The following is a 15,748-nucleotide window of genomic DNA, read 5'->3' as shown; positions in this document are numbered from 1 at the left end:
ACATGGTTTGACAAATTCACCTAATTTCTGTGGTATTCTGACTGAGTAACTTGCCCATCATCTCTATATCTAAATGGATCTGTTGTGTTGCTTGTCTACACACCGAAACAGCAGGAGGCCAGAAGGTGTGCATGGATTTTTCTCACTTGTATAAAAACAGTACGTTTAACAGTGTTGACCTGGTTAAACAGGGACTATTCAATGCTTTCTGTTAAGACTATCTGACTGATTTTTCCAAACTTCCAAACATTTTTCATGAGTAAACTAAACTGACAAAACATTTTTTATTGCTCCATTAGTACAGAACCTCAGTAAAATAACAGAAGACACAGGGTGAAAAGATTCAAGAATGTTTTTTTATTGTTTTACTATGAAATGACTTTTAGTTTTAGCAGCATGACAAGTAGACTGAGGTAATTTTTTTTTTTAACATTACACAAATAACAAACTGAGACGTTGAGTCAAGTAAAAAAATAGACATCTTGCAAAAATACACACATGCAATAATATTCAGACAAATATTTATTCCTGATGTCTGTGCATAAAAACGTGAGGACATAAACAAATGTGGTCAGAATAGTACAGTACGTACACACACACACACACATTCACACAGGCATGCTATGTTGGCGGCGGCAGCTGCAGCAACCCTCTTCTTCAAGTGCTCATTTTAAGGCGGGCTTCATTATTGGCTGTGAAGATAAGATGTAAACAACAACTGTCAGCTACAATGGATTTAATGTTGTTATAAAAGGAGACGAAAACATAAATATTCATTGAAGGGCTGGATCCACATCATCAAGAAACACTGATGGTATTACAGCCTATAGCACACCTTGGCTTGCTAGTCTACTTACTCTTTAGGAGTCGGGTCTTCTCTCCAGGCCCCAGCCGAACACTTTCTCAATATTCTCTCCTTTCCAGGTAAGGAGGCTGGAACGGGAAGTGGAGGACAAACGTTGACACTTAGAGCCGAGGGGCACTGACTCATTGGTGCCTTTGCGTTTTTGGGCATGACCCCCATGGTCATAACCCACCAGCTGCTGCTGGACCCCTGGGGGCTTCCCTCTGCTGCGGGGGGAGCGCTGGAGAGGAGGGCATGGCTTCTTTCCGTGTGAGAACGTACCGTTTAGTGGTCCCTGAGAGGAGGGCACGTGTGGCTGGCACTTCTCATGGAGTGGGGGTTCCCTGATGTATTTGGGGGATTTGTCCTCAGTGCTGTGCGACAGCTTGTCAGCTTTCTGTGCAGCACTTGCATTGGCCTGGCGAGCCTTGCCAGGGTTGCGCCGTCGACCAGGCCCCAAGTTTGCAGATGCAGTGGAAGAAGGCGGTTTGGTACTCTGAGCACTGTGCTGACTGCTTTTGGTTTCCATTTGTCCCAGTGAGGTAGACTCAAGGCTGAGGGAGCCAGTGGATTTGGAGGGTTTGGCTCCACTCCTGACAGGTAGTCCTACAGTTGGAGGTGTGACATGATGGGACCTGAGACCTGATGAGACTTGAGGCATTTTCCTGTGAGTTGAAAAGAAAAACATGAAAACCAGACTGCTTGGTAATGCAATCAATCCTGCAATTCTCTTCTGATGGATTATTTTTGGGACACTTTTATCATTTTCAAATCAATGTCTAACCTTTCTTTTTGAGATCATTACACCACATGTAAAAAAAAAATCTAAGCAAAGCATTGATATATAGTAACTTGCAGAAAAGAAACCGCTTTGAGTTGAAGAAGAAGCCCAAGAGTATACAATGTCAGGTTCAGGGACAGTCATTGTGTCTGGATGTCTCCCAACTCACTGAGAAACTTCTTTCTTCACCTAGTGGTGCTCCCATATGTGACATTTCCGCTAAGTACAGATAAGTGACACTCACTTCCACAAATGTGTGTTGACATGCTGCTCCAACATGGCACTGAGGGCAAACCGCAGGTGGTGCCAACGGCGGTCAAAGGTGAAGATGCTGCAGCCCAATGTGCGGCATCCAAAAGTGCATAGCTACAGAACAGAGAGTTTTATCAATACCAACACACACATGTATTTGTGTGAGTTGTCATTTTCACTCATAACAACAGTGATGTGTTCAGGGTCAAATTCAGGTCTAAATTCATAAATCTCACAACTGCTTTAAATTAGTATTCTCCCTCTTAAAACAATCATGCAACAATATTTTTGAACCTGTCTGATGTAGGTCTATGAAACAAATCTCAATCTACAGGCTGCTGCTCTGCTTCTATATGTTTCTGTACTCACCCCGAGAGGTTTGGGGTGCCAGGGTGCAGCAGGCAGGTCTGAGGCTTCCTCTTGCTCATCGTTTTCACTGTCCTCGCTCGACACCAGAGTCTGGTTGAAGGGATATGGAGGCTGTACCTCCACTTCTACGGTGCTGTCGACCTCCTCTTCTGCAAAGCTTTTCGATGGATCTCCGGACCTGTTTTGAAAGCAAACAAAAACAGAAAAAAAGTGATGCATCAAGGAAGAGCGGCAGCAGGTTCTATGTGGAAAAGAATTACTCAGATAAAACACAATAACATCAAGATTCTAACACTAACATTTCCAACTTAACCTTCTCAGTTCTCAGTTCTCTATCTGAACTGAGCTGAATGTTGAGTTGTATTTAATCGACAAAAACCACCATAAAAATCATTTATTTTGTAAGCCAGACATGTTTGTTTCTTTCACTATTTGTTGTGCCTAGACATAATGGTGCAACATACAGAACTTCTTAATTAAAATGTTGTCTGTGTAGTTTTGGGGGAGTCATTTTAATCAGAAGAGAGAAACCTTCATTCATTGACTTTTATGACTTAATAAACTGAATAAACAAACGGGTCCTCAAAGGACATGACAATTTCTTATTGTTTTACTACTGATTATATTTGCAGGATAATTATTACTATGCGGCAAATATATATAAAGTCAAACAGTTTTAAAATCATCATACCTGAGAATGTGACAGTTGCTGCTGGAGTTATATTTGCTGCCCTGAGTTGCTGTCTTCTCTTCAAAAGCTTCCAAATGTGGTTCTTTGTCTTTTGATTTGACGAGAAGCTGCTCCATATCTCGACCTGCTGAGGCTGTTCTTTGCTCCGCTGCCAACTGATCAAAGCTCTTAGGCTTCCCCATCGCCTTCTGCTGCTGGTGGATGGAGTCAGTCTGTGTAGAGAGGACAGCGGAGAGAAAAAAGGCATTACATCACATCCAAAAGAACTGATGAAAATCTTCCACAAATAACAAATGCAACCTCAAAGACAAAAAGATTTGTCTCTTTGTCAGTAAAGAACAACAATAAAAACACTGGTAACACTGAGAGTTTACATTGCATATAAGCTCCCGGCCGTACAGCTTCTTCCTTTCTGGATCCAGAACTCGGCAGTGTTTGTTCAGGTCACATTCTTTCTCTATGGAAAAGAAAACAAACACAGCATTCAGTGAGCAACAGCAGGACATTGACAGTCAACATGATCTATGCTGATGGAGAGATTATAACCCCCATATGGTAATTGTCCCAAAACAAAATAAATAAAGCAAACACTATACACAGTACAACATACAATAAAAGGCTAATATAGTAATAAATAGTAAATGTTTAAGGGATCTCAACAGTTCATAGACATGTGGCAGAACAGCAGCAGGCTTACTGTCGAGTGTTTTGGAGATCCGGCTGTAGGTTCTCGTCCCCCGCAGAGGACTGTGAGACTCACTGGACTGGCCAGCTGTAGGCTTCTGCACAGAGGGTCTCTCTGACGGAGAAGTAGAGGAAGAACAGTGGCCAGGGGGCAGCGGTCCCGAGTGCCACGGAGGAACCCTGGGTCGAGGCGTGGAGGAGGACGGTTGTGGGAGGGGAGGATTCTCCTCAGGGAACTTCTCCACTGGAGGAAGACTGCAGACAAAGTTAGAGAAGGAAACTAAATTAAAAAGCTCACAATAAGTGACAGAATTATGGTTTGTGCAAGTCCCAAATGACATAAATGAGATCAGATCGTACACTGTTTCTATGTTCTTTGTGTAGATGGGTTCCTGGACTGTTTACAAATATAAGACACAAAATTCAATGCTTGTAAAGACCTTTTCTATAGCCATTTTTAACCAGATTTATTTATGATTTATTTTTTGACAAATCTTTTTCGTATTCAAGCAGTGCAAGAAAGTATAACGGTATGCTGAATACTGTGTATGAGGTCCCATGCAGAGGTAAGAAATGTGGATTTCACACAGAAGAGGTTGGCTCAAGAGGGATTAACTAATGAATAATCATAAGTTCAAATTCAATGTTTGTGGGAATTAAGATTCATCAAAAATTCAAACCACAAAAGTGGTAATGTTTGCACCTTCCAAACCACAAAATATGTTAGAATAAAATTATTTAAAGAGAAATCTCCTCCTGCTTCCTTTTAATAGGCTAACATACTACTCACTGTAACTTTGTCTGGGTAAAAGGTAGACTTAGTGTTTGTGGTAGCTTTCAACACATTTACTTGTTTTTTTCCCTCCACTATACTAGCAAACATTACACTGCACCACCCACGTGTCTTCTTACAGCTGTTCTAGTTACAGTTTCAAACAAAGCAATAACTAAAGGACTCAAACAGGACTGAGCTCAGCGTCTCTCTAACGCTTATTTCTTGCGTTGTTGTGATGTAAACAATCTTAAACAGTACCTCACTGCCTCCCTCTGGGCCTTGTTAGGCCTGTGCTGGTGGACTGGTAACACAGCTGAGGAGGAGCCGCTTGCTTCATGACACCTGCCATCCTTCTGCCTCTCTCTAGCAGGGGAAAGGTTTGAAAGTGGGCGGCCGGGGCGCGGACGCTGCTGTGGAGCCAAGGTAGATGACTGGCTGCACATCTTGGTAAGAAGACCGTGCCGCCTCTCACAGTGCTTCTCAAAGGCTTGAGGCTTCACCACCTGCCCACAGTGGCTGCACACCACCAGATAGATCTCATCATGTGCTGGGCAGTGGCCATATATGTGCATATCTGGAGAGGGCAATAGAAAATAGAGGTGAAGTGAAATACAATGCTCAAATTTAATTAGGGATATTGGGATGTTTTAGCGTTTCACTTGATTGGTGAATCTTTATAACTGCACCTTCAATTCAATCAATCAGTAAACTTGATCACTTTTATTGCTGATTTTTATAACGTTTTGCTTTATTTTACACTTATTAACATACTTTTGCACACTATTATCTTTGCACAACAACAATACACCCTTGTTGTATATACACATGCATCTTATCCGTGCTCTCCATGTTTTTATTCTGCAAACTCTGTTTTAGTTTCTTTATCATTGTATCATTATTATTATTATTATTGTTATTATTATTATTATTTTTAACATTGTATACATTTGATTTAATAATTACTATTTATCATTTCTGTAGTGAAGTCTCAAAGCAAATGATTCTCACACATACATACTTCCAGAAACTGAATGACAACAAACATCTTAAATCTTTTACATATTTTGAGAATATTATTGATCATGACTATTTTAAATGGCCCCAATAGGCGCTCAATTGTTATCCAATGACTTCTTTAGGCCCAAAGGAACATTATTGCTCAATAACAGCTTCCACTATATTTGAGTTTGACCCCTCATTCAAATCATAGGCAAGGCAAGTTTATTTGTGTAGCACAATTCAGACACAAGGCAACTCAAAGTGTTGCCCCACAACTGTGCCAAAGCGGTTCCCCATCAAACTGAACATTTTTTTTATGCCCCATATACACGTGACTCTTCAGCGGATCAACACATATACTGAGGGTCAGAATATATGCACCCGTATCCTGATCTAATTTTGAGTAGAGTGACACTGAATGCATTCATTGAGTTTTACCTTCTCTCCTGAGGGTCATGGTCTCAGGGCCGCCCCTCTCACACTTGCTGCTGCCTTCAGCATGAGACCCAGCTGCATAAAAGACAAAAACAGTGAGCATGAGAACTTGGGGATGGGACGTGCAGGCAGGTGTTCTGAGATATCTGGTTAGCTTTGCTGAGTAAAACCCGGAACAGCTCGGTCACATCAGTCCTCGCTCCAGATTTGATCATTTCGCCAGGTTTTACTCATCAATTTTAAAGTTATCCAGATAAAAACTTGCTTTAGGAAACTCCTTCCATCATATAAAGACAGCTAGCAGCGCGGTTGTTGTGTGCGCCAGTCGCAGCTGTTAGCTAGTCTGTTTTGCTGTTAGCAAACAGGACAAATCCTTCTTAAGTAACGTTGGTGTTGTGTTTGGTGTGACAGTAGCTGCCAGGCTAAAGCTAACGGTGCGTCTACCTGTCCACAGGTACACCCTCCGTGTTATGTTCACTACCTAGTGTTTCATCACCACATTACTAAAAAAAAACACTCATAAATAATGATTTAAATGTGTTTGTTTGTTGTCAGTTTACATCCTTTGCGAACTCCCCCTGCACTAGGACCCAGCGGGTCTTTTGTTTGGGTCGCTCCTGATGCCGCTGTATGTGTATGTAAAGAAAATGAAGCACAGGACGCGGACACTGTGACGTGATGAGGACCAGGTGCGGGACAGGAAGCGCGACTCACCGTCTGATGAGGAAATATTCACCCTATCTACCCAACAACTCCAGTTTAATCCGACAAAATCGTCCAGATTAGGATTTCGCCGATCCAAAGCGGCCATTGCTGCTCTTGCGCGTTCACGAGGTAACAACGCCGGTGACGCGCATCACACCCGCGTCACAGAGCTCGCTCCCGAGCTGAACTGTGTGGCCGCGTACAGATGACGCCATGTTCATTACCGAGGGGATAGAAATCTAGAGCCGTCCTTTAATACATCTGAACCTGCAGCAGTGTCATAGCACTGTCCATCCATCAGTTCGCAAGAGATACAAATATATAAATACATCTATTTAAAGAAATTACCGTACAGAATTACCGTACACTCATTGTCCCATGCCCCATGTCATTCATGTCATCTGGTTATTACTGAGTTTCTGGAAGCAGATTTGATAGATTTCTCCTAATCAACATCCACATTTCTGTATAAAAATAAACAAAAAAAAATGTCAGCAGTTTGAGAGATTCAAGTTGAATCCTAATCACAACTCTTCAAGAGTCCTTAACCTTAGTGGATGCATTAATAATGTGAGCTACCTTTGATCTCCTGCACTTTTAGTATTGCTCACATATGGCAATATATTGATTTATGTTTGAATTTTATAGAAAATCATCCATCCTATCATTCAACCATCCAAACTCAATAAATGATTAAACAGCTCCAGGATCCCCCGAAGCACTTTGGCTCTTAGAACATAAAGTCAAATTTTACAGTGAAGGTCCCCTTCAAATGTTACCAGCAATGTCTTTTTTATAACTAGAACATTTAATTCGTACACTTTCGTAAAGTCTATGATGTGTGATTTAGATGTCAGGGGCCAGTTATTGGTGTTGTGTTCATGCAGCAGACAAAACTCAACAGTAGCCTCCTTCTTTCTTTCTTTTTTTTTTAATTTAGGGTAAATGCTTGCACGCTTGAGAACTTTCTTGCATCACAACCACTAATACTAAATACATTTTATATTAAAAAGTAATGTGGATAGAGTTTGTACATACAAACATCTGTCTGCAGATAAAGAGCAAACAAGATAAAGTGCCTTAATACTTGCTGTGCTATATGTGCTATGTTCCCTCATGTGTTCTCTCAGTTAAATATATCTTTGGATTTATTTGTTTTTAAGATCATCAGTAGGGCTGGACCAAATGATTGTTTTTATCATGTTTTTTATGAATTAAATGTTAAAATATGAGTGAATTTCACTGATGTATCAAGCACTGGTGCCTTAACATTTGATTCACTGAGAGACCACAGTATTGTGAATGTAACCTAAAAACCTGACCAGAGTGATAAGGGTCAGGGGGTTCATTTGAAAGCTCATGTGTGGGTGTGTTGTTTTTCACGTCAGCTGATAATGCCTTTTAGAAGCAGCATGTCTGCCACCTAGTGAATCTCAAACTGTATTGCATATTTTTGCTTATGTCTCATGAAAACAATATGTACAGTATTGTGCAGTAGGCTTCCACCAGTGAAATAAGGAGACAAACAGCAATTAATCCAATTATTTCATTTAATGATGCACAGCATTTCTTGTCCACGCAGTATCTTTCTGGACTGGAACATGAACTCCAGTCTCATCTATATGACAGCGATGGATCAAGCAAGAAACTGTGAATCAAGCAAAGCTATATCAAGGTAGAAAATCATAAAGATGGCAGTAATATTGAAAAAAACAGCTTGCCTTCCCTTGAAACAAAGTGGAGGTAGAAGCTAGACATAAGCAAGAACAATATGTTGTAAATTAGTAAGAGGTTAGAGATCACTCAATGGTTTTTTGGAAAATTAAGAACATTCAACACCTTGCTAAGCTTATTACTGATCAGCACATTTGCTTTGCAATGCTATAAGACCTTTCTGGGGTTGTTTTATTAGAAATTGTAAATATTCAGGAGAAAGAGAAAAAAAAATGTGTAAAAAAAAAAAAAAAAAGAAAAAATTCTTCCAAATAAGTGTAGTTTTTTTAAATGACCTAAACGGATATATCAACTACATCCAACTTGATATTTAGCTGCTAGAATTTAGCCTAATACAGAGATGATGAAGAGCAAGTGAACACAAAACAGATTCAATAAAATTGCTTTCACACATCATAAATAATCTCATATTGGCAACTGATTTTCGTTCCAATGAACGACAATGCAACATGTAATCAATGTAACTACTAAACCTTCAGTTGTTTAGGACTTGACTCAAATTTGGTTTTGTCTTGTCTAGACTTGTGTTAATAATCAATTTCTATGTCTATTTTTTATAACATGCGTACGCTGAATAGCCCTGAGTTTTCAAAAAGAATGCTGTTGGCAGGAAGGATGTACTGTTTGGTGCAGAATACTGCTGGTAGGTCCCAGGCTGACAGAGTGATGCTTCATTGTGATTTCTCATCAACAAGTCCACACCTGCAGTACCATTTGAGATAACACACATTGTTGTGGGTATAATTATGTTAAAATTACAAACTGAGCATCTATGAGAATATCTTTTTTGACTGCTATGATTCATTGATTTCACTATGGAAATAAACACATTTTAGCTCTGAAATATATCTGGGACTCTAAATATAAAATGAATACAAAACAGGAGCAGTCAATTTTAGAAATGTATGCCTTGTAACCTATGATATGTTTCTTCGAACAATTAGTGCCAAAATGACCCAATCAATAACACTACATTTTAGACTCTTTTGGAATGAGGAAGCTCTGCAGTTACGAAGGCCCAACTGTCCCCTCTACATTTGCAGGCTGGTTGGGCGTTTTGTGGAAAGGCGTTTCCTTGTAGATGAACCAGCAGTTGCCTCCCCAGAGGATGAGGTTCAGAAATCCAAAAATCTGCCAAAGAATAAGAGGCAAGTCAAATACCCAGGGCTGTATGTACAAATTTAAGCATGTGTGGAAAAGACTGACTTGGAGGGATGTGACAGTACACCATCTTCTGTATCTGTATCTGTCCAACCAACTACATCATCAGTAGCATGAACATATTATAGGCTGGGAAAAAATCCCTGTACCCCAAATTGCATTACGCACATAGACTTCCATTATAAAAAAAAAACTTGAACTGCAGACAGGTTCAATTATGACTTTCTGTTATGAATTCTGGATCCCAGGAGGTTTTATATTGAAAACTATTAAACTTTCCTCGAGCCAAGAAAAGTGACTAAAAATCTTTGATGTCATCACAGAGCAGAAACCTGCAAGTGGGGGAAATGAATGCACTTACACAGTGGGCCACATAATCAGAAAATAAACCTGGAAGCTAGAAAACATTTTTGCCATATGTAGTAGGGGAGCAATTTCTCTAAATCTGTGATCTGTATCCGCACTGGGAATCATCAATTAGGATAGAGTATATAGAGACACATTTTACTCAGATGATACTCATAAAAAGCTCATTATCTGTGCCGGACTCTAGTTTCAGCCAAGTACGCGCTCATCGCTCATTTCATAATTCAACTTACCACGGAGGCATTTAGTCGGCCCATGTGAGGCACAGCACCCGGGCTGCACACGTTTTTGTCATTTCTGCAAACTTCAAGAAGTGATATGATGAATGCAGGACTGGTGGCCCACTTCACATCTGTCAAGCCTTTAGCCCAGGCAGAGGATGATGTCAACCACAAGAAGGCAAAGGCTGCAGTCACCAACAGGTCCTTAGAAGAAGAAAAATGATCAGTAACAAACAAAAAAAACTTCTTGGAAGGAGACTCCCCAGCGCGCTTGTTGCTTGGTTTCATGGGAACCAACCCCTCCCTACTGTTTCATTTACACAACTCTGTTAAATGCACTTTCTCTGACCTCCAGTTGGATTCCAGCAGAAGGTGGACCGCTTGAAAATCAACAGCTGGTGTCAAATGCAAAGTTTTACACACATAACATGAATTATAAACTTGGCTTGCGTAGATAAAATGACATTCGTTCATTCGGATCAGGGGTTTCACGGCTGAACTTACACATCAGCACCAAGTCAACAGATTCAACACTTGTCTGATTCAAATACAATCTCTTGCAAGTCCACACCGTGTAATTTCATCTCGCTCCATTGCTAGGCTATTTATAGGTGCAGAGGAGGGCCTGGCTAAGCACAAGCATTTGACCAGAACAACTGAGAGACATGGAAAATCAAGACAGACGTACCACAATGGGAGCACGACTGGATTCTCTGTATACATGCTGGTAGCCCAGGTAGAGGACTAGTGTGGCAGTGCAGTAGAGAAAGGCGAACACTCCAATACAGACGAAAAACTGTGCCGAGGATGCATGGTCTCCGGTCAGGAAGAGAGTAGTGGCGCTCGTTTCATTGACTATGCATTTAGGAACACTGTAGGAATTGTCCTTCAACCTGCACAAACACAAACAGGATAGTCTGATACCTGAGCTGATTATTCATTGTAAAAGGGGTGTGACACTGTTTGTGTTTGCTCACACCTGAATGGGTAGTTAAACTGAGCCACGATTTCTTGATTTGTAGTCTCATGGCATTTGACGTTGAAGCTGGTGGTGCCGCTGAAACCGCCCGTCGTAGCGAAGGCAAATATGGAGAACACCTGCAGCCACAGACACCAGATAAGAAGAGAAGCGTTGGCATGTGAGGATATTCAGGGCAGGGAAGTGATCCAACCGCCACACACACACACACACACACACACACACAAACTTCCCTTTATTTTATGCAACACACTTTTGGCAGGAAATCCTCATCTTAATCACAGGATGCCAGAACTGTGTGCAGAGTTCCCAGCAGAAAAACAATTAATTGCAAACTTATGTATCGGAAATGTTTTACCAGGAAGTGAAAGCACACGTTACAACGCCTACCTGCAAGTAAAAGCTAACATGTTTCATTATATGGGTAGAATTCATGTCAAGCTGAAAATCAACCTTACAGTAGGAAAATAAAGTATTTCTCCACATTATAATGACAGACGTCATTACTAGCTTCAAGTATGGCAACAAGCATTAAGCTAGCCATCAGTTCATACAGGGTAGCTGTTCACAGGCTGACATCTTGAGTTCTCATACTTCTCTTTGCATTCCATATTTGAAACGGAGTCACGGCTCAAAGGATGAGCTGCATAGCTTCTCTAGGCGTTCACAGGGTCACAAGACTAACAACATAATCAATTTGTAAGGGATCTTTGCTACCAGGGATGGAGAGCTAATGTAGAAGGCACCCCGCCATAGGCCATATGGTAAAACAAAAAAAAAGAAGGCGAAGAAACGTACCCATTCTAGCAGACGGATGAATGCCAACGGCTCTTTCAGAGGGCCCAGGTCAAGACTGAACCCCGAAGTCATCACTTTCTAATGAGAAACAAACAGTGCGATGTGAGAAAGAAGCAGTTAAACTGTGAGATGAGTCACGGAGCACAGATAGGTGTGTTTGCTGAAAGTAGAAGTGCCCGATCATTTTCCGCTAGAAAACGTCCTCACACTTCCTGTCAGCACCGTTACCTGGGCGACGGATTGCATCGTTGGTCCGCAGTAAAACAGAGTTAGTATCGATAACGTGGCTCCTTTCCCGCTTCTGTGGCTGATCTTTAGGGGCTCCTCGGGCTTGTCAAACTTTTTTCCAACTTCAGCGAATGACACGTGATCGCTGACGCGAAGGCGTCGGCAGGGGCGCTGCCGGGACACAGTGGTGAAAGTGGAGAAATGTGGATGAGAAGGAGCAGCGCTGCACGCTGCACATGTACCCGGAGGAACACAAAGTCATTATTGAGCACAAGCAGATATATCGTGTTGAAATATTACTTTGATAAAAGTGAAAGTCACCCATACGAAAAGTACATAAGCAAAAGTATCTGATATTAATTGCATTTAAATATCAGAGGTGATTTTTTGGGGCTATAAATGTATCAAAATTACAAATAAAGAAAATAACATACATACACTGTATACTATGAGTGGGTTGATTCTCAGCCTGGCCGATTATTGGATCAGAATTCTTCCGGTTTTCCTTTTTCTTTTTCAAATGTGTTTAACAATATAATAAATTATTTTAAATGTGCAGTATGTAGTGTTGGTCAGAAGAGAAATATATAGATTGACAGATTTTTTTTTTATGCCCAAACAAACTAACCTTAAAGGTCGACACAATTTCACACTGTTTTACCTTGTGTATATGTGTCACCTTCAAGCAGTGTTCTGGGGACCTTATTTTCCTCCAAGAACAGCTTGTTTATAGTAACAATGAATATTCCTGGTTTGTATTACTACCACATTAATGATTTAGAATTTTTTTTAGTTTTAATTTATTCTCAAGAAATACATAGATAAAGACTACATAAATTAATTATATTAACTGGCAATCAGATTTTTTTTAAATGCAGAGGCTATGATTCTGATAGTCAGATAAATGCTAAATAAATCAATGCTGATAATCAGTCCCGGCCCATAGTATACAGTACATACTTGTATGAATATATGTTGAATTCTACTTTTATATGTACTTTTAATACTTGATTACAAGTCTATATGTATGTATGTATGTATTTATGTATGTATGTATGTATGTATGTATATATATATGTATGTATGTATGTATGTATGTATGTATGTATGTATGTATGTATGTATGTATGTATGTATATAGTAGCTGGCTGGTATGCTTAAATTATGCTTAAGCAATAATGCTTAAGCAATTATGGGTGGTTCAAGATTTAGATGTGGTATTAGGAATGTTTGAATTAAAGGGGACTGTTGGACCTTGCTGGAGATATACCCTCCACTGAGTGCCATTCTAGTTTTAGCTTATATTATATTCACTCTTCATTTAAACCCAGCAGTGCTGCTGGTTTCTGGCTGCCTCGGTCGAGGGCCTAAAATGAAACCATGTGTTGTCTTTTGTGTAGACTGTATGGAACTTGGAGGTGACAGGGTACACACATAAAGCACAGAGGACAGGAGATGTAAGTAGGGGGTCTATTGGGGCCTGAACAACGATCTGTTGGTACCCTGGGGCCCCTTAACAGATTCATCTTGCCATGGTACTACTTGTATATTTGCTCAAGACATGGTGCTGGAAACAACTGAAAAACTCCCCAAAAAGATGAAGTGCAACAATTTTATTTCAAGTTTGAAAATATAAACACTGGAGTTTGCTGGGTGAATGCACAATAATGGTCACTTTTCACTAGAGGTCGCCACCTCCACAGAAACAACATGAGCATTATTAAACTTACACTCTTTATGTAAAGCGAAGCATGTGTTTCCCATGACTCCGACCAGTGAATTAGGAATTCATCCATGTACAGGCTGTCTATGTAATTCCCCCAGTTTGGGTTTGTGTTAAATGTCAGTACACTTGGCTCCATCCTTTCTCTCAACACACAGTGTAGCCAAAGAAGTAAAGTCTGGGTCCTCGTTGAAAGGCACAGTTCTCATCCTAACAGAGAACATCTCGAAGGAATAAGAGTGGCTTTGTCCTCCACCTTCTAATAGTTGACTGGGCTGCCATGGGGGAGGGGCTGCACCTCCATTGTACAGTTGCTCTGTGGAGGAATGCTGCACTACAGTTTAGATTGTTTAGCCCACTGAGGGAATCAGGGAAACAAGAATAGCGAGTTTTAATGCACACAAAGGATATTCCTGATGCTACGATGCACATTTGAGAGTGGCTAAGCTGTGGATTGAAGTTCAAGGTTTCAGGGAATGCACTGAAACTCGTTAAACCGCACTGGCCTGTGCTGAGATGACACCTTGTTTTATTGTTGCAGGCTTGCAAACTTGTCTCACAGGTTGTAGCACACTGAAGGATAAACACGAGAATAAATGAATAGTAAGTCTGTTTAACTGAGCAGGTTTCTCCCATCTTCTACCAAAAGAGTTACAGACTTGTCCTGGTGGTGAGGGCAACTATGGACTAGTCCACAACAGTTTACCCTGCCCATGGAGATCTACAGAAGAGATGACCTTACATACAACACTGGGACAACCTGCAACTGCATATAGTAATATTGCAATGTGTGGTCTGTAGATTGAATGTGTTCAGTCATGGCAGCTATGGATACAGGGAGTTTTTTTTCTTCCTGCAACACATGACCAGTAGTCATGTGTTCCTAATCACCCACCGTCCCGTCACATGCACAAATTTAATCAAGGACATAGTTTGACTCGTTGCAACCAACAAAATGAATCAATATGATTTAGGAATGCAGCCGCCTACAGAAACAACCTCTCTAATCAATTTGCTGAAGTTAAGCTCATATGACAGAGAGGTTAGTTTTCCTTTCTGGTCATGTTCTTCTGTACTCTTCACTCAGCTCAAGCCCTCGACTACCCATAAATAGTTCAAATTCAGAGCTGAAATTGAAGTGCGGAGATATGAATTACACTGTATTCAAGAAACTTTGTTCTCTAAGGATATCTGCCATTAAAAAGGGGTTACTGGTCATTTGTTACAACAAATTTGATGAGTAACGATTGTCATGATGTTAATGTGTACTTACATACAGACCATATCTAACTATCCAAACATCACACCAGATCCAGATGTTTAATCCCTGAAAAGTTAACCGTAGCACAAGTGTGAATAAATGATGTAAGTGTGAATGAAATGTCCTTTTAACACATAGCATCATAAATTATGATTGCATATAACTTTGCGTGCATTCCAGGAATTAAACTTTAATGTCCTTGAATTAGATATTGTAAATATGTTGTATTATATTGTCTTCTGTGGACTTGGAATATTTACCAACTACTTATTCCACCTGAATTGAGTGCTTACATGTAAAACAAATTATGAACTGTAAATAAACTATTGTCATCATTAGCAGATGGAAACGTGTAAAATAAGTTGATGTGAGGGGGTGACAGGCTTTTCGTCTTGTTTGACAGTTCACACAAATTACCCATAAAAACTAAACATGTGTAATTAATGTGTAATTAAACATTTTACCCTTTCTTTTTGTTATTCTTTAAAAAATTACCTATTATTACTTATTACTGTTTCATCAAGATGTAACCCCATTGTTTTTCCTGCGCTTGAAACGTCATTATCAACCTAATATGTTCTCTTTATTTATCAAAAGTCAATTCACGAGTTGGAGTTATTTCGATTCGAAGTTTTACCCTGAAACCTCTGACTAATGATACCTATTTATGTACCAATCCATCTGTCCCCTTATTACATTTTCTCTCTTAATTTTTTAAATCTTATTTGCGTTACTTGCGTTT

At 40.2% G+C, this 15,748-nt stretch overlaps 2 protein-coding genes across 3 annotated transcripts; both read right to left on the bottom strand.

The window, feature by feature from the left end:
* Positions 1-334: 334 nt before the first annotated feature.
* atxn7l2b (ataxin 7-like 2b) lies at positions 335-6,726 on the bottom strand. Of its 2 annotated transcripts, none has more exons than XM_030421892.1 (10): positions 6,545-6,726; positions 5,834-5,905; positions 4,655-4,970; positions 3,635-3,876; positions 3,312-3,394; positions 2,938-3,149; positions 2,247-2,424; positions 1,870-1,991; positions 858-1,509; positions 335-692 (listed from the first exon to the last, which is right to left on the bottom strand). In XM_030421892.1, exons 1-9 carry the CDS (start codon positions 6,639-6,641, stop codon positions 861-863), a joined length of 1,971 nt encoding a protein of 656 aa, XP_030277752.1. In that variant the 5' UTR covers positions 6,642-6,726; the 3' UTR covers positions 335-692; positions 858-860. The 2 variants fall into 2 exon arrangements, with proteins under 2 accessions (XP_030277752.1, XP_030277753.1); XM_030421893.1 differs by lacking the exon at positions 6,545-6,726 and adding an exon at positions 6,096-6,413.
* Positions 6,727-8,071: 1,345 nt separating this feature from the next.
* sypl2b (synaptophysin-like 2b) lies at positions 8,072-12,198 on the bottom strand. The gene is made up of 6 exons (XM_030424477.1): positions 12,023-12,198; positions 11,795-11,872; positions 10,997-11,115; positions 10,706-10,910; positions 10,030-10,221; positions 8,072-9,400 (listed from the first exon to the last, which is right to left on the bottom strand). Exons 1-6 carry the CDS (start codon positions 12,038-12,040, stop codon positions 9,278-9,280), a joined length of 735 nt encoding a protein of 244 aa, XP_030280337.1. The 5' UTR covers positions 12,041-12,198; the 3' UTR covers positions 8,072-9,277.
* Positions 12,199-15,748: the final 3,550 nt, after the last annotated feature.

The sequence above is a fragment of the Sparus aurata genome, chromosome 7, assembly GCF_900880675.1.
Source record: "Sparus aurata chromosome 7, fSpaAur1.1, whole genome shotgun sequence".
Taxonomy (NCBI): Eukaryota; Metazoa; Chordata; class Actinopteri; order Spariformes; family Sparidae; genus Sparus; species Sparus aurata.
Note: the sequence above shows the minus strand (reverse complement) of the source record. Positions and strands in the feature narration are given on the sequence as shown.

Bases quoted from the DNA above. Each gene is read 5' to 3' on its own strand.
- sypl2b (XM_030424477.1), bottom strand. The intron at 11,116-11,794 runs GTACGTTTCTTC...CTGTGGCTGCAG, and splicing joins TCATCCGTCTGCTAGAATGG to GTGTTCTCCATATTTGCCTT. The intron at 10,222-10,705 runs GTACGTCTGTCT...TCTTCTTCTAAG, and splicing joins CCAGTCGTGCTCCCATTGTG to GACCTGTTGGTGACTGCAGC.
- atxn7l2b (XM_030421892.1), bottom strand. From the start codon at position 6,641: ATGGCCGCTTTGGATCGGCGAAATCCTAATCTGGACGATTTTGTCGGA. The intron at 5,906-6,544 runs GTGAGTCGCGCT...TCTTTTATGCAG, and splicing joins GAATATTTCCTCATCAGACG to CTGGGTCTCATGCTGAAGGC. The intron at 1,992-2,246 runs GTGAGTACAGAA...TCTGTTCTGTAG, and splicing joins GGCACCCCAAACCTCTCGGG to CTATGCACTTTTGGATGCCG.